This window comes from Cyprinodon variegatus, unplaced genomic scaffold (assembly GCF_000732505.1).
Source record: "Cyprinodon variegatus isolate N-32 unplaced genomic scaffold, C_variegatus-1.0 Scaffold302, whole genome shotgun sequence".
NCBI lineage: Eukaryota > Metazoa > Chordata > Actinopteri > Cyprinodontiformes > Cyprinodontidae > Cyprinodon > Cyprinodon variegatus.
In genome coordinates, this window is record NW_015150755.1 from 202,508 (window position 1) to 230,234 (window position 27,727).

A 27,727-nucleotide genomic window follows, 5' to 3' on the forward strand; every position below is an offset into this window, starting at 1 on the left:
CAGGAAAGGTTTTTAATTCAAGTTGAGGAAAACTGCTCTTGCTGTTAGCCTGATTTCACAGCAAATGTTTTACTTCCTAACATTATTCCTTCAAATTTCACCATGAAGACACCAACTTCCTGCCTGACTTTTTTTCATGTGCACCCTTAAGATGTCATAGCTTTCTGCAACTGCCACCTTCAAGAATATCAAATCACATTAAAGCTACAATTTTCACTTTTAATTTCTTTTCCACATAAAAAAATGTATTTTCTTTACTTTAAAAAGGTGAATAATTACATTCTATTTAAGCTTGAGATGTCAATTTTAACGGGAAAATATTCATATAGTAGATCTTATTAACATTCTGTTAACACTGCTTATGAGGCACAGATTGGCTGGAAATGACAGTGCTGCTTCACAAGGACAAAAAGGTAAAGAACTCATAGCCTATGGGTCAAAATGCACTTAACTGATTACAGCTTCATTTGGATGCTTTAGAGTTTGAGCTAAGCAGCCCAATCTCTCAGAGAGTTCCCATGTATGCAGCAGCTAAGGTTGTGGTTTGGAGCATTCTTGTTGAAGCAGTGTGCATAATTAAATGCTTTGATCTACTGTATATGCAGAATCCAGCTTGTATGGCGAGATGTGACTGCATGCTTAACTCTAAGGACTATTTATGAGGCAGCAGTGAGAAGAAATCACACTGTTTGGGAAGATGTTCAGTGAGCATGTTTTCCTGGAAATGTATGCAGTCGTTCATGTTAATGTGGGAGGAATCCATTAGCAATTGTACTTTAACACGGAGACATCACATTTACATCAAGAAACATGTCTTAGTAACATTTTTTTTAAAGATATTTTACTAATTATTCACTTAGCTGTAGGCAAAATTTTAGTTACAGTCTTAGTGTCAATGCTCATTCTAGAATTTTGCCTTAAAAAAAAATAACAGTCAGATTGGCTTGTTTTACTCATAGGTTTTGGCTTACTAAACACTTCTCCGCCTTAACGATCAGGCAAAATTTCAATTGCTTTAAAACCTGTCTTGCATGTTTACAGAAAGAGTAATTGTATGATTCCTCTAAACATCTGTAATCAGGTGCTTTTCCCATTAATATGTAAAACTTACTTGACTTCCCGTCAGTAAAACTATTATGCTATTAGAGGGCTTGCTGACTGCTTAAACTCCGGGCATTCACAAATATCTATAAGCTTCTATTTGTTCAAAGATGCTAGAAAAATAACCATCACAGAGCATCAAATTAGACTTGAATTATTTAAAAAGGTTATTTAACCTGTGAGCCAGAAGAATACCTCCCTGGAGCACGAGAGGCGCTGCCCTTAACAGAGCCAATGGAACTTTCCACACTTTTGCCGCTGCAGCAATGAGTTCGCAAGCACTTCCCATACTCTTTACGCACCTGCAGAAAAGTATTGTAAAAGGCAGAGCATGTTTGCAAAAAACATAATTCAAATTTACGTCTATATTGTTTTGAAGGTATAGTGGAGTATTTTCGTGAATTTCTGAAAAGACCCGCCCTCTCCACTTAAAAAAAAAATATGCATATCCATTTCTTCTCGTGCACGCTCTGTTTACAGGTTGCTGTCTGCATCGCTTAAACAAGCTTACTTCAAGAAAGAAGATTTGCAATTTTTCCTCTATGTCAGACTCCCCACCGGTGAGTGAAAATGGGGACGAGCAAGTAGGACGGCCTTACGTAAACATATCACCAGAATGATTGACAATTAGGAGGATCACTTATGTAGATGATCCACCCGGAAAAAGAACATCCTCCACTATACCTTTAAGTATCGTTAACTTATACACTTATTTATCAAGCAAAGAGTAGGTAATACTATAAATCTACTGCAGGCTAGAAATTTGTTTTCTCTTACATTTTAAAGCATTTGAGATATGTGTGCATGGTGTCCAGAAAACATTTCATTTTGATAATTTGACATAATAGAACTTGAAGAACAATCCATTACCTTCTTCTGCAGCACACAGTGGAAGATGAAAATGAACATCCCCTGCAGGGAGTTGAAGATGGTGAAGAGGTAAGCCATGACCACTGTGCTCTCATTGACGTACATTAGGCCAAAAGCCCAGGTTAGCCCAAGGAGACACAACAAGGCAATAGCACCAATCACCCATGATCTAGAATTAAAACAAAACATTACATTACAAACCAATTAACATTTAAATCATGTAAAGCGACTTAAGCTGCATCTGGGACTTTGAGGATGATAAGAAGTATAAAAATCTCAAATATCTAAAACAATAACTATAGATTCACAAAACAAATGAATAGGAGAGAAGTGTCTTAGGGCGAGACCAGTGTAGTCAACTGCTTAAAGAAGTATGCATCTAAAATAATTGCTTACATGAATAAGGGCACAAAATACATTTTTTCAGTGCATGATTATGGAAGGGTAAGTTTCAGCTTGGAAGCTTATTGCCTAAGGCTCGTTTATAAGTGTCTCCATTCTTTCTCAAGCTAAAGCCTTAACTGAGATAAAAGTCCTTGGGAACATGCTTGATAATAGTGAGCTCTCTTTCTTTCTGGCACTTTTCAGAAAAGTACCTATGTTTCTGTTTCCACCTGCTCCTTTTTGTCATTTTGGTGACACAGTCAACTTGGCCTAACTGACTGCAGTAAGTTGGGCCAAGTTAAAAATTATTTCTGACTCATCTCAATCTGGCATTTAGAAGACTTATTTAATCCTATTTTTAGTATATCCCTGTAATTGAATGACTACAGTGCAAATGACACCACAAGTACCAAAATTGCTATGAACATAGTTGTGAATCTGTCTGATTGTTTATAACGCTATGCGTGATCTTGTTTTTAATTATCTTGATTTTAGAATATTAGAATGATTAATTAAAACTGAATGTTTGTTTCCTTAGAGGGTCCCCACATTGTTTGGCTTCATCCCAGTCATGGATGGAACCATTATCAGAACTATTGTTGTAGTTACCAATATGTTTTCTTTTTTCTTGATCATAAGGTAAAGGTATCCATAATATAATATTAAAATACAATATAAAAAAAAAAATGTTTGGATTAGGAGATATTTGGACTTTAAGTTTTGGGCCAATCACTGTTTTTAGTCTCTCTTTTCTGTCTATTTAACCCCAAATATTTATACAAGTTGATGGATTCCTATATTTCTGGTTGTGTTGGATGGATTTCTCCCTTTAAACACACCAGTTTCTACTGTTTCACATGGGGAGAGATTTCAGAAAATTAAATAACATTGTGCAACAAACTGTCATAATACAAAGTACTTTGGTTCAAGTTTTATTGTTTTTTTCCAGTATTTTACTATTCTTAGTTTATTCTTTTAGTCCTTGCCCATTTCTGTAACTTTTACAGTTTACAAGATGATGTCTGATGAAGATAATGTCATTGTTTGGAAATGGTATGTATTTTCTACTCCTATTATAAGTATTATTAATTGTTTTTATATATCCTTTCCTACAGTATAGTGATCTTTTGTTATTTGTTGGGAACTAGCTACATGTTTATCTTTATGCTTTTAGGATTTCCTCCCAGTCCTCTTCAGCTTAGTAATCTACCTTGATCCTCCTCAGCTGTGTCCCATTCGCTCCTGATTGCCTCACCTGGCTGCCTTGCCTTTCTCTCTCCCTCCTTGTGTCTAAGCAGATGGTTTTGTGATTCTGTATAAAAATCTATTTTTTTTTGCCACTAATCTCCATGCCTGGTTTTCTTTTTCTTTCAGCCAACAACTTCCAAATATTTAATGTTTTCACCAAAACAAACCTATTAAGCCTTACTTAGTTCTGTATCTTCAGTCCTCCCCTTGAACTATACCATGAAAGGTTTTCACCAATTAGACTTTCGTGACAAACACATTTTACTGCACTGTGTCATGAATCTATGTTCTGTACATATAACTTTTTAATTAATTACATTATATAAAAAAAATAAATAAAAACAAACTGTGTGCCAAACTTGATTCTATACAGTTTGCAAATGTAAAGTTTCATCATATAAACACTACTTTGAATAGATGTTCAGGTAAACATGGCAAAAATGAAATGGGATTAAAAAAAAATTCTTAAACCAGCCTCAGTTATTTGTCTTCCTGTGAATCTAATAAGGTTTTGATAATTACTGTGGTTAAAGATATATTATTTCAGGCAAGCTTTGTTCCATTTTGCAGTTCAAACTTTCCTCCATTTCAACTTGGAATTTGAACCATCATTTTAATACCCATTTAAAATAGAGCCCTAATTTTCTTATAGAAAATAGCCATCACATGATGGATGTGTGTGCCATTTCTTCTTTAGAGCCCTAATACGTCCATGCACTGCACTGTAATGATACAGGAACTGGTTAAACATTATCTTGTGTGTCTAATCTGAAGGCATGGTGTATCCAAGGCTGCAGCATTGTGGGCTCACTAATGTGGTCTTTAGCATGAGCGAGTGCCCCTCTATTAATCACATTAATGATTGAGAGTGCGAGCCAGATGGATTTTTGGTTTAGATTTTGTTTCATAAGGAGGTGGAAATGAGAAAGATGGTATTACAGGGAAAAAGGGTCCCTTCAGGTTTGTCTTACTTGATTTCAGGTGCATAATCCTGATAGCTGAGCAACGTAAAACACAGAAACATAAAAAAACAGAAATCAATCAAAACAAAGAGAATGAGATGCTGTAATACGTGAGGCTGTAAAAGCAACGTACAAATTAGGACACAGAGGAGGAACACGGGGACAGCAAAGATGGCGTGTTTGTTGGCAACACAAAGGATACAATGCAAAGATTATGATCAAGGAGAATGGATAGACGATTTCTAAAATTGACAGATGGCAACTGAATGATCTCAGTTCATAGAAGAAAAGGAACTTGCTGCCCTCATAAAAACTGGCAGAATTTAGCATTTAGCACCATTATAACTAGGCCAGGTGTACAGCAAAAAAAAAAAAGATAGAAAAAAATGATTTATGAATTCAGCAGCTCGAACATTAAACATAATTTTCCCAGGGCTGCCTTAATGACCTGGTGGGGGAGGTACTTCATCAAGACGACTGCCCTCAGATTGCACTGAAAAACACATGCTGGGGCCCCGAAAGGACCCAAAATATCTTCTTTTCGCTCGTGGCGGCTTTGTTTTTAAGGGCAGTGGACAACCGCTAAAAGAGGTCACTAAGAATGGATGAAAGAGAATAGGAAATGAAGAATCTGTAAGACCCTAATTAGGATATGAAATGTCTTTCTTTAAAAAGTGTTTGGGAGAAAACCTTGTGGAACTGAGTACAAAAGTATCATAAACGTTTTGTCTTTTATCCTAACAGGATTAACAGCTTCACTAAATCTAAAAAAATGTATGTTATATTCTAGACATGCTTGGTATATGGTCTTTTTGTGTGTGTGTGTTTGGTGATTGTTGCTGTTGCTTAAAAATCCAAAAGGAGATTCCTCAACAGCATTTTTTAATTTAGAAAAAATTAATTTGTATATTTTTAAACTAAAACCATTCTCTGTTCTTTGAATGTATTGCTGAATATACAATCCAAAACATTGTATTTTATGGTTTACAACCATAAAGTAGTTATGACAGTTTTTGTTCCAAACTCTTTACAAAGAAGTCTATGGCTATGTTCACACTGCAGGCCTCAAAGCTCAATTCCTACTTTTTTGTGAAATCTGATTTTTTATTTTATTTTTTATTATTATTTTTTTTGCCGTTGTCGTTTACCTTTCCACATATATGCGACTTGTATGTGATCTCCTGTGCGAACTACATTCATACAATGCATGTGTTTCGCATTCGCAATAGAGGATGCAATGACGTCACAAGCAAGTTTTCACTGTGTTTACAGAAGTAAACATGGATTGTAGAGCTGGAGCCAATCTAGCCATCTTTCCCAACCTTAAAAACTCAATCTTTTCAAGATTGTTAAAAAAAAAAAAAGGCTGCTCTCCGCATTATCGTCCACCGTGGTTGTTGGTTTTCTTCCCGCTTCTGCATAGCAAGACGCAGAAGTGGGACCTTTGTTGAGTATTATTAATGTTCATGTCGGATGACGGCGACCTGGCTGTTCAGACACAGGTCGCATTAAAAAAGAGCAGATTCATCTCTTATTCAGGACCTCATAGCCAAGTGGCCTGGGTCTGATTGGAAAAAATCGGATCTGTTATGAAAATATCAGATACAGGTTGCATATGGGCAAACAAAATCTGATTTCGGACACTTCAGGCTGCTGTGTTAACGTAGGCTATGTTGGTCTGCTATCAACAAGCTGGTATCCAATAGGTTTTGTAGGCGCGTATGTAAGTATGTTCAAAGGTGTAATCATCAAAAACAAACTTTTGCATATTAAAGATATTTGAATAACATCATGTAAACCTCAATGTACTTTGAATTAGACTGAGTCATAGGTAAATGTTAAATCAAAGTTTTTCTCTTGTTGCGGCTCCTATCCAAAATACATAAAGAATTTAATCAGCTTTCTTTTGACATTTTCTCCTTAATCCATGGGTTTTAATATGATGGTTGGCTCACAATTTACAACAATCTAGTTTATATCACAGTGTGACACTCCATTTATATATATATATATATATTAAATTCCCAGGCATAAATGGAACCACAAATGACAATCATGTTTACTGCTCTGTCACTAAATAGAGGGTTTTACATTTTATTTATTATTTTTAAGGTTTTCCTTATTTATTAAAAATGTTTCTATGTTTTCTTGTAAGTACACATTGAACAACTGTTTTACAGGGAGATTTAGTGACAGAGAAATATCCTAATTTTAGCTGAGGGTCTGCTTTTTTTCATTACTTACATTTAATCAATATAGCCAGCACATTCTGTACAAATCTCTACTAAATTTAGATGTAAAAGGTTAAACATAACAATAGCCTATAACTGGATCTTGCCTGACTTAATTAACATTTTACAGTTTTTTGATATACTACATAATTTTTGAGCCTGCTGTGTTACACCTAGATGCATATTTTATGCACGCACACACTAAAATAAGCTAAATAAGTGTACTGTTGAAGATACGTCTTCATTTCTGTGTCAAATCCCACTGATGCATTAACTTGGTCTGTGCCATGCTAAATCTCCTTATGTTTCAGCAGGAACAGTGTTGCTTTTTATATCAAATATGTCTCGACACTCTCATCATTTCAAGTTCAACTACTGAGAAACGCCTACTTCAAGATCTCACTTATTTCCACTACCATGGAGGATGATGTTTTCTGTGTTCCATTGATGAGGGCTTCTTATTTATGTGTGCTCATGCTTAACTCTTGGCTGACTTGATAATGAGTTATGTTAACTAATTGATAGTAAATGTAGTCAAACTAAAAAAGGCAGAATATCAGAAAGCCAAATAGGTTTACTCAGGACATCTGCTCTTTACTCGGACTAGGTTAAATTCAGCTTTAGAAACATTTCCTTACCATGCTGTTGTAGGGTTTAGATGTTTCCCCTATAATAGATTTGTTTTTCTTTCAGTTGTATTGTACCAGGCATGTCTAAAATAAAAATTGTGAACATTTCTAAATGATCATAGTCCGTCTATTAATATATATCATTAATTCAAAAAGGGGTGTGTATATTTTATATCCACCGCATGCTTGAAATTAAACACAAAGAGAGCAAAAACTATGCTGCAATAGAGAAACACCAAGATGGTCTATCTCTATGAAGGAAAAAGAAGGGGAAAAAAACCAAATCATGATTCAATTCTACTTTCGAATCCTGTACTAAGAAATGCCATATCTTACCAGTGCCACTCTACAATAACACATCCATCATAGTAACGGTAGCTTAAATGAAGAGGGAAAAGAAAAGTGAAATGAAGAACAGAAAAGATTTAAGATACATAAGCACAAATAGCAGGTTGTAGTGTAGTTGCTAATCAAAAACAGTAAAAAATGAGGGAAAAAATAGAAACATTAAAAGAGATGAAATATTCATGTCAAATAAAAAAAGGAAGAATGATGAAATCAGAACAATAAACTCGACATCCGACTATAACGAGGAAACAAACAGCAGAGAGATGAAAAAAAAGATGACAGACATTGTAAGAAAATTAGCAAACTGACAGAATTAACCAATGTTGGCAGCTGGATATAATCAAACCAGTCCTACTTGCCATGTAAGAGAAAGATAATGTGTAAACCTTCCTGTAAGTTTGACATGTAGAAGTTGTTTATGTAGAATTAAACAAAAAACTCATTTTCTATTTATTTTATACAAAATACTTGCTTTAAGAATATATATGGAGCCAATGGCATTCAGAAAGGTGCTGTGAACATATCAGTGCAGTTGGGGGTTCAGTAATATCTCAAAAACAAAGCTAAGATGAATGAACGCTGACACAAAGCTATGTACAAACAACCAGTTTCTTTGTGGCCACATAAAGCATTGGTCACTCCTTTGAAATCAGTACAACTTGGAGTCAGGGGGTCAGCTGCTTGTTACATTTGGAGAGTGTAGAGTTATAAATCACAGGACAAAGAAAAAAGAGACTGTCAATATTTGCTTGGGTAAAATAAACTTAACAGTATATTGGCCACAGTAAGGAAAAAAAGGCCACCTTGCATAGATGTTTGGAAAGACCAAAAGGACCTCAGTTCAACAAATAGTTTACTGATTACTCTAATGCATTAGTTAATAAGGAAGAAATTAACAAAATTAACAAAAAACTTAAATGAAACAAAACAATTATAAGGGAAATGTGTCACCAGCCAAAACAAGTTTATCTATAATGTAAATGTTTTGATCTTCATGTCTTGGCTTCTTGCTGCATAAAGTTATTTATTTATTTTATCTGTGAGCTTTTACCATCAACAAAATTGTCATGATTTTGCCGCTGCTGGCTGGCTTGATTGCTCATTTCCTTCACCTGTATAGCTCTGCCCTGTTCCTCATCAGATCCACCTGTTCCGGTTTCCTATTTAAGCTCCCTGTTTCCCAGCCATTGGTGTCAGATTATTCTTGAGCCTTTAGTAAAAAGAGTTTTCTAGCGTACTTTAGTGTTCTGATGATCTGATCCTGACCTGTTTTTGCCTTTGGACCTTTGAGCCTGCCTGCCCCCGTCTTGTTAGTTTTTCCTGCCTGTCTCCAGTCCCCTGTCAGCTCTGCAGCCTTCCATGTCTAGAACTCTCTGGCAGTACCCCGCTGCTTCTGTTCAGTCGACAGGCTGGAACCATCCCCGTTCTTTGGACACAGGACTGAACTGTTAAACCAGGTTAGTGACTCGCGCATACATAATCATCCTCTGTCAGGTTATCGCAGTCACTAACCTGTGTTTCTCTCCAACAGAGCTTCAGTCATAGACGCCCTAGCTCCAGAAACCGCTGATCCACAGCCTGTTTTTGTGTTAAAAATTAACACCTTTAAGTATTCCACTGTCTGTCTCGCCTGTATTCTGGGTCCTACACTCTAAGCTTATTAGAAAAATGAAGCTGACAATACTCTGAGGTTCACTTTCTTTGCTGAATAACTGTTTGTTTGGATCTATTTGATGAATCATAATGACAGCTTAAACAATTTAATGGTTCAATCTGACACAGGAAGCATGAAATCAATAAACACCGATTATGAATAACAACAAAATAACTTAAAAGTAAAGATCATGCGTTTAAATGTTGATTTTATAAATTACCCATAATCTACCTATCAGTAGTTGAATGTATTTTATTTCTATATGAATGTATTATTAAGAAAATTTTCAAAATGTTGTAAACCTTCAATTTTCATTTTTAACTGAGCAACAAAGCTGTGCACAGATGTAGGGTGGTCGTGGTTTGAATGTGTTTAAACTGCAGCACAGCAGGAATTTTTTAGATTGACTGCATTTACAGTACTTGACTGAGTTAATGTGCTAAATTGTTGCAGAATCTGTTTTAGATTTCTTACAAGCATAAGAACTGATGGAAACTTCCCTTGCAGTTTGAATAAGGTATTTAAAGAACAGCTAGATTAAAGTACAGCGGGGGCAGAGTGTGAGAGAATAGTTATGAAGATGAACGCTACACACTAGACTTGTGCAGTTTAAGTATTGCATTGCATAGTCACCAGGGATAGAGGTTTCAACCTATTTCTTTCCCCAGTCTTTTTCTCAATCTCAGATCTTTATGCTTCAGTCTTGGTCTCCTGTTGTCAGGGATCAAAATATTGTATTGAAACCAGCCCCATGCTTTGCCGTTTTGTAAAAAATAAAATACTATTGATACAAAACATAATTCCCTTTGATCTTCACTTGCAGATGCTCATCACACTGCATGTGAATTAAAAACAGTTTTTGTGATCCGAGCACCACTGGATCCCACCATCTCAGACTAAATACAGTGTTGTTATTGCTAAACTGTTGTTATTGCTGTGAAAATCTTAAGTGTGAGAATGTCTACAACACCATGGCATTTATTATTTTTTAAATATTGCCATTTTTGATCCATTGCTTTAAAAAAGCAAACATCGACCCGCAATCTCGCTTTCACTCAGAACACACCTGCTGTCTCACCACCGAACATGTCCTTGGTTTTGGAAATGATGAGATCTGCTTTTGAAAAGCATGAAGAGTTTGAATAGAAGGCAAAGAAAAAAAATGACATGTTTGTTAAATTCTAAACATTTGGCCTAGTTCTGGGTCTGGAAAAAGCTGCCGTTGATTCTTTCCCTTACTAGTTGGACTTTACAATGTGACAAACTATTACAGCTTCAGTACAGTTGTCCTGTAGTGTTTTAATGCTAACAGACCAGACAGCTTTGTGGGTGCAATGTTCGGAAAATTTGCTAAAATGTAACTTGCATTCTAACCAGGCAGTCACTACCCGATCCGTCCCGGAAGCATGATCCATACCATCGGCTCATTTGCGCATGTGCAAGCAGATATTCATTCAGGTCGCCATAAATAATGTTATCATGGTACTAAACATTTTTTTATCATAGTACAAAAAGACAAGATTTATAGTTAAATCCAAAACCGAAAAGATATCTCCCAGAAGTAGCCTATTATTCCATTTCTGGCACAGACAAGTGATAAAACAGAAATTATTTTAATGCATTTATTTTCTCAGGAAATAGATTATTAACCTTCAACACATTATAGCTACGCTTACTATTTTTGGGGAGAGAAAAATGTAATTTAGGTATTCTTTTTAAAATTAAAATCGGGTGTGCCCGGGATGTATATCTGGTTGCGAATGTGCAAATGAGCTGATGGTACGGATCGTGCTACCAGTTTTTTTTTCTGTTTTTTTGTTTTGTTTTTCACCAAAAGAACGGATCAGAAATCCGGATTGGATGCTTCCCCCATTAGGCTTATTTATAGTTATTATAACCTTATTTATTTTTAACATATTGGGCTTTCAATTTATCTATTTTAACGGCTAAGTTTCAAAATTTTGATGATAAAACAGGAAGATAAATCTAAATGTATTGCATAAGTCTTAACATATTAGATATAAAGTTAATATATATATATATATATATATATACATGTCCAATATACTATTTATAAAGTACTGATAGTAGTTACTCTGTTCAAAACTGATAACATGTTTTAGCTTAACCACTGCTCTGAAACGTATGCAATTTATTAATCAGAATCCCAATTACTTTATTAATCCCTTGTAGAAAATTATGCAAGGGAGAAAAATAAGATTGTGAGTACAAAAAAAATATAGGAATAATGTAAGGATAAGAATGAAATAAGGATGAGGAGCACCTAAGAATAACCTTTTACATCCACACAAGTTGGAAAATTCCTTCGGTGTTTTATTTCTTGTTTCAAGCAGCTTTTAGCATCACCAGTTTGTTTAAAGCACAATAAATTTCAAATAATTTAAATCTGTCACAACTTTTTCCAAGGCCTGGAATGAAATAGAACCGTTTCTCCTAGAAGAAAATAAAAAGGTTCAAATCCTCCATAAACGGTCCAACCTCTAAAACAGCAGTGTCATTGTGGTTGTTTTAAGTTTCCATAGAGAGACAGGGTGAGAAATCAAGAAAGACATCTTCTTCTGAAAATGGATTTGCGGTCGGCAACGTGTAAAAGCCAAACTGGTGCTCTACTCCTCAGATGAAGACTGAAATATGTGAGAAATATGTTTGGAGGAGTTGGAGTTGATCTTTGGATCCTATAACACTGTATTAACTCCAGAAAGGGAGCAGCACACAATGTTAGAATATATCACTGCTAATTTTGCAAATTTTTTTTATAATTCATGGACGATGTTTGTTTCTTATTTAGAGGGATATTCATACTCTTGGTGATTATGTTTAAACTAAACATAAACTGCTGTATTAATGTATCAGTCTTTGTTGTTCCACTAACATCATTCTGATCTATGATTAGAAAGTTTATTCCAAGTTGCGGGTGATTTTATTTACTTCGTTTTTGGCTTTATTGTTTTTTACAAATGCATGTGGAGCAAAATACGGCAGGGTAGGCTGGGGTCATTTTGCAGAGACCCTCACAGCAATGTGAGATCACAGAAATAAAGCCGCAATACCAGGCAAAAGGCACAGTAATGTGCTCAAAGTGGCTTAGAACATAATCATAAAGCAAGCATCCATCAGAGGATAAAGACAGCAAAAACAACATTAAAATCATCTTCCGATGATCTTCTTTAAGGTTAAATAAACTCACAGAAACCTACTGTATTCCATTAAGTGTGCTACAGTAAATGTATTGTTAGTACTCAAAGTTTGCATTTACCTACTATAATTTTGTCTTAATCAGCTGCATGTTAACAGATAACGCCAGGTAACCGCCATTAGACTGTCTCCAATCCAACAGCTTGGTCTCTTTCCCCAAGCATACGATTGGATCCTATTTAGATAATGATAAAGATGCAGCAAAATACCTGTTTGATTTTAACCTGGACTGACATAACCTTTAAACATAATAAGAGCTGCTTATCTCTGCAGAATAAGGCTTCTCCAACCCTCGGGCTCAGCATTCTCATACTAAGTGCTTTTAATAACGGTTTGAAAACATCAAGGAACAATGAGACTTGGTTCCTGCACATTATTCATGAGCATATCAGAGACTTTTACAATATCAGAATCCCACAGACGTTCAGTTTTAGTGTTTAATGTAAAATATTGGTTAGTTTACTAAGAATATAACTAAGAAATTTTAAAACTAGGGGGCGCACTTACACAGGGAGGAATTGAATTGAAAGGAACAAAAAAAAAAAAAAAAAAAAAGGAAGGAAGGAAAGAACACGAGTGAAGAAAGACCGAAAATTTGGGAGAATAAAGTAAAGTACGGTAGGATTCAAGGACTAAAAAAAGGACAGACGGAAGGTTGTGGATATACTATTTAGACAGTGGGAGAATCAATAAAGTCTAAAAATAATGATATTTTGTTTTGCTCTTTTTATCCAGGCCAATGTAACATTCCATGATTTTCCTCTGACGGAAACAACACAAAGGAGATGCAACTTTAAAAACTTGAGTTTGGATCTTAAAAACGCATTGAAAATCAAAGGATGTCAGCTCACATTCAACACAATTCAGCTGTAAAAAGGTAAGAGTTTAGTGGGAGCAGGCTCCAAGTCTTCACATTGAAGTCTTCTTTCAATCGGCAACAAAAGCGCACGAGAAAAGTGCTATTTGTTAGTTGACTTTAATGGATGTCTGGGTGATCAGAGTGCTCTTACTTGATGTTGTCCAGGCAACCAGAGTCTGGTTTCAGAATGGCTGTATGGTGGAACATCTTGTAGAGAGCGATGCCCAAGAAGATCACGTTGAGCTGGAAGAAAAAAAAAGAGAGAAGAAGAAACAGGGAGTCAAGCAAGTCCATTTCATGTCCCACTCCCATTAATTTTAAATTGGGGCACTTTGTATCACAAAGACAGAACATTGTAACCAGACTTAGTTTTCCACTTTGCCAAACAGAGCGCAAAATCTCCTGAGGGCTTCTATAGAAGGAAACAGACAGCCCTGGGCCCAGTGAATTATACTCAAGCTTAACTTTCTCACAAAATATTTTAGCAAATAAAATATAAACATACCGACTATGGTGCACCTCATTAATCTTCCCTTTTCAGATTGTCATCACAACAAATAGAAAATGGTCACAGCATGAGTGGGACCTGTTTAGAGTGACTCCTTGGAAATTACAGCAATTAGTGTAATGGAACACAGTTTCCTCCTATACACGGTACTTTCATTTTGGGATATTTTTTTTTTTTAAATGAACATTATTGTTCATTATTATCGTTGATTTTATTTATTTAAATATTTATTTTTTCTTTGTAAATGGTTAAAATGCTTTTTAATTCTTGTCACATTGTACACTGTCGCCAAAGGAACTGTAAAACCTGTATGACATTGTACATCTGTTTTAACAACAATAAATTGATGTGTCAAAAAAAAGCAAAAAAAAGTTTAAACAGATAGGAAACAATTTTTTTGTTTGTTTTTTTTTATTGAAGAAAAACCAGAAGGTAAATTTCACCAGTTTGTATTTATGTTAATAAGCTATATCTACATCACTTCTTCTTCAACAAAATGAGACAAATACAACATAAATAAATTTAGTTATCAATCTTTGTCATTGCCATTACATAATATGTATTATTTGTTTGAGTAGAGTACTTGAATTCTGTCAATGCCTATTTAAAGGGAAGAAATAGAATTAGTGTACCTTTCCTCTTTTTCTTCATCTCAAGTGTTTTTTTTCTTTGCTGTCTTTATAATTTTGACAATTAAGATATAAATGTGTATTTATAACTATAAAACTAAAAAAATATATTCTCTTTCTATGAGTTAGGTAGCCTTTGCAGATACAATTGTATATTTAATCAGAGCAATTAGAGCTATGGATCTTGTGACCTTGAGGTTGCTGCCCTGTCATAAATATTTGTAAAGATGAAGATGAAGGACACCAGACCAAACTATGCAGATGAGGTGAAGTCCACCATAGAAGCAGGAAGGACCTCCCTAATATCTCTGCAGAACCACAGGCTAATTAACTCCTTTGCACAAGCTCATGCATAAAGAGCCATAACCCAGTGTTGAGGGAACACACAGTTGTCAGTATGCTGACTTTTCTTGCCTAAAATTAGCCTAGCTTAATGACAATAGTCTCCTAAACAACTGTCTTCCAGTGTTTTCAAAGCTGCTTGATCAATAAATGCCAGTTTGGAAAGAACTAGCCTCCGTCCTACTTGGGAAAGACATTGTTCCAGACAGTGCATGGAGCATGCTCAAAGGAGCGCTTTTGCAGACCCTTCTTCACTGCTGTTGTTAGACTCAGGGGCCAATAGTTGTTTACAAATATGCTACTGCTTTCACGGCTTCTTTATCAGATGAAAAATTATTTGCACAGTTTCTAATCCCCTTAATTTGTGCACAACACAAATATTAATACTGTTATTTTTTCTTTTCATTAACTCTAAATTGTAGAGTTAATGAAAAATTACTTTTCTTTTACCTCATGCATTTTTCTGAGATACTGAAGGGAGTTATTTTTTTTTGCTGCACCAATTTACTTTTGATAGTTTGTCCTTTTCGTGTTATTTAATGTTGGGTGTTAGTCTGTGTTTTCTCTATTTGTTTCAGCCATTGTTCCAAAGAATTTCCACACAGTGAGAAAATAAAGCTATTTCTTGGGTCTTCTATTCCTAAAAGAGTGTGTGTCCTCCTTGCAGTGTATATGCAACAACTCACTGACTGTATGGCTGAAGATGGAGAAAGGGTAGAGGAATAGGAGCTGGAACGGGAACAAAATCAATCATAATCGCTGTGCGGATTACTCCAACACTGCGTAAAGAGCAGAGTTCGTTCTCTCTTTAACTCTCTGGCTCCATAACGTTGCTCTCAGCTTCCCTCCAAAATTGTTTTATCCAATGACCGCAGCGCCTTGACAAGCTGCAATATATACCTTCTAAGCTCCTCATTCATTTTTCTCAATGCCTTCGTGCCTCACGGTGCCATGTGTGCTCAACAGAGGAACCAGGAAAAAGGGGGATCTCTGTGGACCATTTAAGCAGTGACCCGCAGGCTAAGTAGGGTTAATGAGCAGAAGGGAGAAGAGGGAGGAGGGTGGCTGTTATTAGAAGTAGGGACTGCAGCTTACCATAATTATCAAGGTTGCAGGTCCTATAAAACTCCAGATAAAGTATGTGTCCAGGCGAAGCCAGCAACTGCAACAACAGAGAACAAGAGGTGAAGGGGACGAAGAGTGTAGGCAAGGGGATGGGAAACATGAGCAGAAAAAAAACTAGCAAAAGAAGAGACTGAGATATGATGTTGTAGCTTATACTCCAGCTCAGGAGGCTATATATAAAGGCAGAGGCTGGAATGACAAAAAGAAATAAGCACTTCAAAATATGCTGGATTTAAAGTTGCTGAAAGTAATATAAACATCATATTCTAACTGTCAATAACCTCCATGTTGACACCTAATAAAGTCCAAAACAGATCACATGTGTTATCAAAAATAAAGGTAAATACCAGGAGCAGGAATTAGCTTTGGTTTCCGTTTGTAGGCTGTAAGTAGGGAATCACCATTCAATTATCCATCAATTGAGTACTAATTGTCTTAATCCGAAGGAATTGGACTGACCTTGACGGTCATTTAAATTCTCACCAGTGTGTCTTACGTGTCCATGTTAACTGTGAATACTCTGTAGGAGCTGCCATTATTGCATCACTGCTATAATAAAGTACTCTCCTAACCTCCCACTTTGTACGGAAACAAAGCGTAAAGTCAATCTCGCCCTCAGCCCAACTGGGCCAGCGGAAGGTGACACAATTTTCTTGGAATAAGGGAGGGCTTTGGAATATGATTTATGACCTGTGGTTGAATTATTAATCTTCTAATCTCCGCTGCTGTAGCAGATAGTTGCCTCCATTTTTGTCCGCTGAAAAATTACAGTTCTGCCACAGCCACTGTCGCTCAGACTGACGTGGAGTGGAAGTGGAAGTGGCAGGGAATGAGCTGTAATTCAACAGTATTTTTAGGCAAATGTAAGTGTTTGTGAAACCTTAAAAAAGGAATTAGGAAGGATGTGGAACAGTTTCCCGTGAAATGGATTATCTTTTTCCAACTATGCTGTGAAGAAAATGTATACTTTGAATTTTTCACCATTTTCTCTTGTAACCAAAAACTCCTTCGCATGTCATACAGAGTGCATGTGATAGACTAAGACAGAGTAACTGGAAGGGAAATGATTCATGTCTTCCATCTTTTTTTTTGGAATGAAAAGTGATGGTGGGCAGCATTTGTGTTAAGGCTCCTTGAACCAGTCCTTTGTAGAAACCACCCTTTCGTCAAAGCCTCATGTCTTTGTTGCCTTTAAGTAAGGGGCTCTGACTATATGTCCTCAGCATCTGGTGTTCCTCCAACTTTTAGATGTTTCTACTTCACTACAGAATAAAAGATAATCATGATGTATTAACAGGACGCTTTAGTTGCCTTTTGTATCTCTGCTTCTTTCTGTATCTCTGCTTCTGTCTCCTTGAACCCCAGTCGGCCTCAGCAGATGGCCGCTCACACTGAGTCTGGTTCTTTTGGTAGGTTTCTTCCTGTTAAAAGGGAGTTTTTCCTCTCCACTGTCACTACAAGCATGATTGGTGTGAGGGATTGTATTTGAGTCAATGAGTCGATGCAATCAACTGGTTTTCCTTAGATAGAAAATTTTTAACCAATCTGACTGAATGATCTGGTTGAATTGTCTCTGTAAAGTGCATTGAGATGACATGTGTTGTGAATTGGAACTATATAAATTAACTGAATTGAAATGTAGAACTTGACAGCTCAGTCTGAGGAGACTATTTAACCTTAGAAACATTTCAAAGTTCTGTTCCACTGAGTTCTGTTCCAGTGTTCCCTTGAATCCATTGTCCCTAATGAAGACCAACTTTTCTACCATATACTTTTATGCTGTATCATTTTTGTTTAGTAACTGAAATATCGATTGCAATGTAAATTGTAGTTGACAATAAAGTTGATTGATTGATTGACTGAAATTTGCATACTGAACAAAAATGTATATTTTGCCCTAATTTGAGTAGAACCTTTTTCTACATTTGACAAGTTACCTATATGGCTAGAATATCTTTGTTTCAACAGTTACTTTCTTTTTGATCATCTTAACAGGGACTGTAGAGACCAACTAATAGCCTGTCCAGCCAGACTGACTTAGGTTAGTTGTTAGTCAGTCTGTTATGGCTCAGACTTTTCAATCTAAAACAGACGGGACCAATCACAGCCAAGTACGTGGGAGTTCATGCTTGCACTAAGATTAACTGTAGGGCAACAATGCTTTTCTGTAACCGTGCCAGTCAAGAATGCCGCAGCGACTGAGCAACATTTTATATGCCCTTTACTACTGAGCTTGATATCTGAAGTTTTATCAACTGCCTGCTTTAAGAGCTTTGCTTTTTGTTAAAGATGTATTTGCACCGTTATCTGATTGGTTCATATCTGTTTTCAATAACACTGTTAGTGCTGCCCTGGTCCTGTCTTTAAAATCAAATTCTAACAGCTTCTTTCCAGATAAACGTATTGTTTATATACTGTAGTGTGAGTCAGTCATGCTATCCAGGCTAAACCATCAACACTTGTCTTACAAACTCCTACTTGAGCTATGGATGTGTACAGCTCCACCAGAGATACCAGGGAGCTTTTTGACTGCGCTAATTAACACTTTCTCTGGTGGCCTGTCAGTTTAGATGAATCACCAGGACTTAATAGGATTATAGTTGTGCCATATCATTCCCACCTCATTTGTCTGCTGCAACATCTAACTGCGGTTAGGTTTGGTTAGATGTAACCACAAAGATATTTTGTCTTTCAAGCTGTGTCCAAACAGAGCCAGTTTTTTGGAAGAGCATAAACGATCATTTTTTTAAATTGGATCCCAGTGTGGAGCAGTGAGAGAATGCAGGTTGCAGTGTGTACATGTAAACTGAGTCTTTTTTTTTTCATAATAACATTGTATGTATGTAAACGTCTCTCTGTAACCAGAATGTGCTTCTTTTCTGCACTGTTGGTTTGTTTGCATAGCATGATCTGTCTGTGCAGGTTTTTGCCAGTGGCTTTGGGTGTGATTCTGCGTGTTGTCATTGATACAGAGAGTTGGAGACGAATCGAATCCCATTAGAATAAAAGCAACCCCTTGTCTTGTCACTTGTAATGTTTTATTTTATCCTGTTTCAAAGTGTAATCTGCTACTTTCTAGAGTTGTTTTGAGGCAAAGGAGAAAACTATACAGACTGGCATATGTTTTTTTATGTGAATTTCTGCATATGATAAAGATGCTGTTTTTATTCTTCCCCTTTACAGCACGGAGAACAAAAATAAAAATATTTATAAATTTATGTAATTTTTTTCTGAAAAACCTGTGTTGGGCTCTTATTAATTAAAAAGTTTGCTTTAATGCAAACAAAGACCCAAGAAGAAAAGTACAGTACAGCAGCATCTTCATAATCTTTAAGATGGAGGCCCCCCCCCCCCACATACAATCTGGTTTACATTGAGGAAAAAAACTGCACATAAATAAACTAATTCTTTTAATCGGGTAACTTTCGTCTTAAGGTATCAGTGCAGTGGAGTTGAATATAGATTCAAAGGTAGTTTCCAGCATCACTTCCTGTTCACTGTAAACTTCAGGGTTTGTGTTAATGAAAAGGAAAAAATGTGGATATTAATGAATTTATATCAAAAAACCACATGAAAGCAAACCTTTTAAGCAATGTCCAACAGTGTCTTGTCAGAAAAGAGAGAAAATAAAATATATATATATATATATATATATATATATATATATATATATATATATATATATATATATATATATATATATAGTTTGCTTCCAATGCTGTGAAGGAAAAACTAAAGAAAAGCATCTTCAGTATTTGCAGACATTGGCACTTAATTCACATAACAAGCATATTTTCCAGTCTGTACATTTTTCTCCTTTGCCTCAAAACTATTCTGCAAAGCAGAAAACACTTTGAAACAGGATAAAACACAACTTAACAAATGATATGACAAAAGGGTTCCTTTTATTTTACTGGGAGTTGATTCATCTCCCACTCTTTGGTATCGATGGATTAGAGGAGACAAAAAAATAAACATTATACATATACGTGTATATATATATATATATATATATATATATATATATATATATATATATATATATATATATATATATGCACAATACATGGTCGCATAAAGCAGCAAACATAAAAGAACATCACATACAAATGTCTGGCAGCTCATCAAAGCTCATGTTCCAAACTTCTATTGTTCATGTTTCTCCTTCTTCCTCCTCAGATCACAGTGAGATTTAAAGAGTTGGTAGGCGGCAGGAGCTAGGGGCTGTCATTTTCTCTCTGCCTCCTCTTACCTCCTTTACGCCACTCTTGTCATGCTTGTGTCTGGCGTTTGGTGTATGCATAGCCAGTTTTATCACCCCTCCTGGCATGCTTCTCTCGTTTTTTTTTGTTTTTTTTGTGGTGTTCCTACAGAAACCAAGCGATAATAAATGCAAATGTCTGCCAGTTTAAACACATGCCGCTCTTGTGCCAGCATCTCATGCTCTGGTTTCCTGGAACTGTAGGAAACAAATCTGCTTTGAGTGGATTCATGCTATCTTAACAGAAAAACCGAGGTCTTTGCATCTCTGCATCACAAGCAGTGTTTTTTTTTTTCTAGAATATTGAAAGGCTGTTGATAAAGTCCTGTTAATTAACATAGCCTTTGCTTCTTCAGATATTCTGAAGAGCATTTTAATTTAGAGAATGGTTTTATATAATAGTACAGAAGGTACTGTACAGTATATTACTATTGCACACACTGTTAGAGCTATAAAGTAAAGTTTTCATATAAAGGGACAGGAATCAGAAAAGTCACATATTCTATTTGAGTCATGATAAAATATCAACCTTAAATGATACCATGTTTCCTGCATTTTAAAAGAGTAAAAATCCCCAATCATGCATTCTTTTGTGCAATAATTTTTCCCTAAAATTAAAGACTGGGGAGATTACAAGGAAATATATAGTAGTTCTTTGTGGTCAGACAGAATTTCCACTAGAAACCACAACACTAAAAATAAATCAATTCTTTTTTGTGTTTTTTCCTAAATCTGTCACAAGTGCAAAAAATAAGGTTTCCAACAGGCTATGCTTGTGGGATATAGTGCCATTATTTACCATTTTTAAACAGAAGAAAACTTCTGTTTGAAGAGAAAAAAACCATACAGGGGAGGTGCTGATTTTTCTGCCTTTTACAAATATCTCACAAAAAATAGGAATCCAAAAATGCCAAACCTTGTGAGTATTAGTTCATTTCTTCCAGATTTACAATTTAACTAGAAAGTGTTTAACAGAAAGGCAGAAACAGAAATTTGTTCATACATATGCAGACTGAAAGGAAGAAGGGATACCTGAATAACAACAGGGATTATAATTGTCTTATTGTAGATTTTTTTAATCTTTATCAGAAACCTGGATGCTTCAATGAAAGTCCATAGATTTGCTGAATATTTAAGAATGCACAATCCGCAGCTACCAGGAATGATAACTGTGGGGAGGGAAGATGAACAGAGATAAAGTTTTTTTTTTGGTCCCAGACTGTTTAAGGTCAGGGGGGAAAAAGCTGGTCGGGAAAACATGGTGGTAGTATGAACGATTAGATAATGATTAAAACTAGCAAAGCACAGACCTCTGCCAAGTAGCCCATTTTGCCCCTAGCTGAGACTTACAGCTATAGGTTAAACTCACACATTCCTTGGTATGAGGGACACCTTTGATAAAAAAATTTCCCTAAAATCAATTAATAAGATTTCAATTGATTCTGTTGTTTCAGACCAATAACAGTCCCTTTTCTTGTGTTTTTGGCTTCAGTAAAATAACTCCAGACTTTTTGAGTCCGATGCTGAAGCCTTCAATCGTCACTGCTGCCATCCTCTGGTTTAATGGGGAACTGCTCGCTACACCAAATATTCCAATCTCACAAAATCTTCGAAAAAAATCACCAAAATCTAATGGATTTTTCATTGGCATGAGGGACACCTCTGATAAAAAATTAATTAAAATAATTTTATGACTTTTGAAGTTATACTGTAAACAGACAGACAGGTATACACACGTTCCTAGAGATAACCGTGGTGGAGGTAACTATAATCCTTGTTTAGTCATCCCTGTCCAGCATGTATATCTGAATTCAATTGCTTGAAACAGTTTAAAATGATTTGTTTAACAGGAAAGTAGATTCTTTGATTTGATTGTGAGGCCTTTCTCAGATTGGCTGAGAACTATTTCTTTTGAATTAGATTCCAAGTGATTCCTATTGGCCACACACATCTATCTGCACACATTAAAGGAATCAGAAATGGGCAACAAAACACTGGGCACGCTTTACTTAGAAGAACACGAATATCTCTTTTTAGGTTATTTACAGTAAATATAAAAAAACCTCTTTGATCAGACATTAAAAGAGGACCGCAGAGTCTGCTTGACCATGAGACAACTAGACATCAACTATCTCCTGCAACTAGGTCACTGCAATTAGGTGGATATTTCTCCTCAAAGTGACCCCGCCCATGATAATGCAGCAACAGCACCATGAATCAATTTGCAGCAGGACACTGTACCACACCTCCCACTTCACCCAACACCACCACTACCTTTAGCTATTCACCATGTGTCATGCTTTATCCGTCGCCTCATCCTTCAATGGCAGCATATAATTGTTCCACCGGTGGCAGCCTTTAATTATTCACATGATGCCAAGGCTCAGGCGGTGGCAGCTATCACCTCATCCATCACCAAGAACTATTGCGCTGCCAATCTACAAATGCACTGTCTTTCTAGTTCTGTGCCTTGGCCCATGTGTGTGTGGCATACGTGATAAACATCTCAGCAAACTGCTGATGCGGGTCTTCATTATTCTCAGATGGGCCGGAGATTAACGGAGAGGAATGGAGAGCGATACCCTGCTTGGAGTTTAGGTGGTTTAGAGACTGCAGACCATTCTGTAGTTTAGAGAATGGGCAGAGCATTTGTCAGAATGTAACTCTGTGAGGCATTCTCTGTCAAGTTCAACTTTACTGGGGATTTGAGACGCTTTTTGTGGCAAATTTCCCATCAGTTTTTGTAAGAGCTTTTGTGGGACCTGTGGTTACTGGTTTCAGCTGATTCAGATTTCATTTACAGAACGATGTCATCGCCCTGTCATTTATTATTTATATCAGAAGCGGAGGTAAAATTACAGTGTGCCTACATGAGTAGTGGCTTCAAAACAGGGTTACTATAAATAAACCACAGAAAGAAAGTGATTATGTTTATGGTAATTATGCTTTAAAGCATTTATACTACTACTACAACTGTAAAATAATCAGAATAAAAAATAATAAAGAGATAGAGAATTAATAAAACCACTAATAATAACAATACGCCTGATTCCATTGGCAATACCTATAGAACAGCGGCGATTCCTCACTGACTACTACAGAGGCTAAACTTCTCCTGTAAATTTCATAGAATTATTGGTAAAATATTAAATTTGTGAAACTTCACAAATGTAGTCTTTAAACTGCATTAAATATACACTAAAATTCACCCAACTTCATTAGTGTGTTGCTTATTAATCAGCTGTTTATTCAGCTCTTGGACACAATCTCCCCTACGCTCATGAGCAGCAGGATGTATCAGAAACCTCTATTGATGTGTGAACCTCTATCTATTGAGGTAAGCAGTGAGAAAGTAAACCCCTGATTGGATAACACGCCCATATACGTCAATTCCAGTGAAGCTAAAGCTCTTAGGGGGGTCTATGGAGCAGGGGCGGGTTGTAAAGTTGGCAATTCGATCATACTTAAGAAATTTTGACTGACATTTTATGGCAGATAAGAGTTAAAGAGATAAATTTAGTCAGTATCACAACTGCATAGGCTGATGCATGATTTTTTTCTCTCCATAAAACAGATAAAGACAACCTTCAAAGTTCTATGCATCAAGTTTTAAAAAGATATTTTAGACTTGGAAGTATAGTCTCCTCCTAGTTAGATTAAATCATATATGAAAGAACACAATCCTTTACATGGTTCATCTACAGTGTCCCCAATGGTTCAGATGTCAGCTGTGCTGCCTTGCAACAATTTTTTAATTGAAATAAAGCTCTAGGAGGTATATATTTTCAATAAGAGTTTACTCTAAACAGTTGCACTGTTTTGGTAATAAAATTAATAAAACAATAAGCTGAATTTGTACTCACACTGTATCTGTTCCATAGCTGCGGTAGTCCACCGCAGCAGAGACAGCTACAATCAGAGCTGGCACACCGTAACCCACCAGGTAGAAGTATCGTCGGCGTGAGTGCTCGCTTTCAAACACCTCCACCAGCATTATGTAGAGCTGCACCCCCTCAAGGAACATCCATGTGAAGGCAGCCAGGAAGAAGAAATGGAGCAGGGCGGCAAAAACAGCGCATGCGATCTGAAAGGTTTAAAAGGTAATAGAGATGATTTGACACATGAGGGGGGGTAAAAACAGATTTAATCACAATGATAATAAGTCTCAAAATTTGTAATTTTCCTTATTCCCCCGACACACACACAAAAAAAAATTACTGGCAAAATGAGTCTTGGAAGTGACTCCAATCTGCAGCCTTCTTTGACCTCCCACAGTCAGCTTTTCTTACAATTAGAATGGCAAAGCTTTGTTTGGCTGAAGCCATTGGATGTATGCCTGTGGCGACTGGCAAAAGAACACTGCAGCACATGCATTGTTGTTTGCTTTAGCTGGCATGGAAGTAAGAGTAATATGAAGAAGTGAAGTCTGCTGTCCAAAAGCCATTTAGGACAGCAACATAAACCAGGTGCAGGCCCATAATATGGTTACATACTTTCTATGCTCAAAGTCAATACAAGAGATACCCCCCCTTCATGTATGCTCCTGCACTTACATTGATTGATCCAATTATTGGCACAGTTTGACATAACTAGGGTATTTTGTTACTGGGATGGATTCAGTTTTATAACTAAGAGGTTGAGTGGACATTAATTGCAGTCCAGGAAAACGATTCCACTGCTGGGCTGTGAGTCATACCCATAAAATGTTATGGGAGGAAAAGGTGCAGGCCCCGAAGCATTGTCTTTAACTTCACAGGAAGTTAGCTTTGTGGTCTGTAGTTTTTAACTTCTGACAGTTATTACACTCTGACGGGAAAATAAAGATGTGTTTAGATTGCTTAAGGCCTGGGAAATTAGAGATGTATAATTTCCTTTCTCTGGCATTTACATTTACAATCATTAAACTGTTGTAAAATGATTTATGAAGGATATTATGCAATAAACTTTACCCTTGGAAATCATAACAAAGATTGTTACCTATATGCATGGCAAGAATGCAAAGCGAAATGTATTGCTTGCCTGACTAAAAAACGAAAAAAGACAGTTTGTTAAAGGGGCTATTGAGACATATATGGTTCTCTTAAATGCATTAATTATCTCCCTGCAGTAGATAATTCTGTTGTTTTTTGCATTTAAAAAAAAACACATTAGAGACTCCTGACCAGTTAATTTGGAACAACCAAAACTGATTGGTATTTGTATGAAACTTCATTTACTTCATTGGAGTAAAAGTGAATATAAGGGACACAAACTGATAATCTAAGGCAAATATGTCAAATTCAAGGCTCACGGCCAAATCCAGCCTCTCTGCAATCCATCTAGCCCCGAAGAGCCTAGAAGACATATAATGCCATTAAGTAGAATTATAAGTTCTCTTAAAGTGTACAGAGTGGCTAAAACTGCAAGATAAAATCTGAGTAAATTTGTAATACCAGAGACGTGCTTTTTGTAAGTAAAAAAGATGAAATCAAAGGTTTCATATACAGAGCTGGATGTGGCCCTTTTAAAGACTTAATAACACTAAAGTGGCTGATTTGAAAATCAGTTTTAATGATTGATGATGTTTTGATGATGCTGCTAGAAGCATAACATAGTATGATGCATTAAGAAGTAATTACCTTAATTGTCTCCTAAAAAACATCTGACTGTACTGCAATTTCATTTGCTATAGAACTGAATGAATTGACGATTATATTGGCTGTCTGCCTTGAACTAGGTTTGACATACTGTAACAACTGTGGATCTTTGATAACGCTACCCAGCTGTTGCATTCTAACCTGTGTCTCTTTTTGCAATTGTATTTGCCATTCTGGTAACCCTTTTCAGTGTTTCTTATATTATCTCAAAAATAGGTAAACAGCTCTGAGAGGAAGAATTTATTTTAATGTAAAACAGGAAAAAATATGAATGGACCTATAAAATACTCTCTGATTTGTTCCCTTTTAGAAGTGTAGGAGCATTAGATGTATGTCATGATTAAAAACCAATTACAATAAAATAGAGAATGAAAATGGAAAAATATATTACACTAAAAATGCTATTTTACAGATGAAAAACATATGCTTATTATAGACAAAAAAGACTATAACTTTATGTCTATATTTTGTCTATGGATAATATGCAAGGTAACAAAAGATTATAGTAAAATTTCTAAAGGTGATCTTCAAGAACAAGGAACATCAATGACAGATCGCACCATCCTGACCTAATGAGAGTTGACAAAGGAGGAAAGCATTGCTGAAAATTATTTATAAAAAAAACTGACTGTAAATTGCAAAACTACAATTTGATATGCTGCAAAGCTTCTGGGTGAATGTCCTATGGACAGATGATATCGGTACATCAGCTCTATGTTCACAGATGGAAGCATGAAGCATATCAGGAAAAGAACACTGTCCCTACTGTAAAACACAGAGGAGGCTCTGTCATGTTTTGGGACTACCTTGCTTTATCTGGCACAGGGTGTCGGGAAAATAAACGTTCAATGAAACCTTAAGACTATCAAGGCTTTCCAGAGAGAAATGTGCTGCTCATTACTCAACGTAAAGTAAAGTAAAGCGTTGGATGTAGGAGTTTGCCCTGAAATCGAAGGGTTGGCGGTTCAAGCCCCGACTCTGACTTTCAGTGTCGTTGTGTCCTTGGGCAAGACACTTCACCTGCATTGTCTACTGATGGTGGTCAGAGGGCCCGGTGGCGCCAGTGTACGGCAGCCCTGCTTCTGTCAGTGAGCCCCAGGGCAGCTGTGGCTACAATGTAGCTTGCCACTATCAGTGTGTGAGTGTGTGTGTGAATGAATGTAGTGTAAAGCGCTTTGGTCAAGTCTCCTAACTTGAATAAAGGCGCTATATAAGTACATGCCATTTACCATTATTGAAAGTTTAGTCTCAGTTGCAGGTCGCGGGTCCTGAAACAGGATAGTGTCATAAAACGCGCCTCAAAGAGCGCTGACCTAAATCCTATTGAGCATCTTTGGAACAAACTGAAACATGTCGTCTGCAAAAGACAACCTTCAAACCTAACAATGAGGAGTAGGACAAAATACCTGCTGAGAGGAGCAGAAGTCTGATTGACGGTTACATGAATCGCTTCAATCCTCAAATGGTTGTGTAATGAAATATTGAGTTAAGGGTGTCATCATTTTTGCCCATGCCTGTTTCATGAGTTTAATTTTGATCATTTTATTAAAGCATGGTTGAAACATTAATTTCATTGAATTTTTATTGATTATCCTTTAATTGACAGACAGCATAGGGCCAGCACAGTTGAACAAGTTGAGCAAAAATACTTTATTTTTTGGCATGTACTCTGAGTGACACATTTGTGTATTTTTTGTTTTACAGTTATTTTCCAGAAGAGTGTA

General features: G+C 36.3%; 1 protein-coding gene across 20 annotated transcripts in view; it reads right to left on the reverse strand.

The window, feature by feature from the left end:
• The window catches only part of LOC107090598 (adhesion G protein-coupled receptor L3-like), a 324,724-nt gene that overhangs the window by 20,724 nt on the left and 276,273 nt on the right, over window positions 1-27,727 (reverse strand). For all 20 annotated transcript variants that reach the window (XM_015384080.1, XM_015384069.1, XM_015384068.1 and 17 more), the window contains 5 exons: window positions 24,231-24,451; window positions 16,077-16,143; window positions 13,654-13,745; window positions 1,972-2,140; window positions 1,278-1,403 (listed from right to left, as the gene is read on the reverse strand). In XM_015384080.1, coding sequence (XP_015239566.1) covers window positions 1,278-1,403; window positions 1,972-2,140; window positions 13,654-13,745; window positions 16,077-16,143; window positions 24,231-24,451 — 675 coding nt within the window. The remainder of the gene's footprint in view (window positions 1-1,277; window positions 1,404-1,971; window positions 2,141-13,653; window positions 13,746-16,076; window positions 16,144-24,230; window positions 24,452-27,727) is intronic.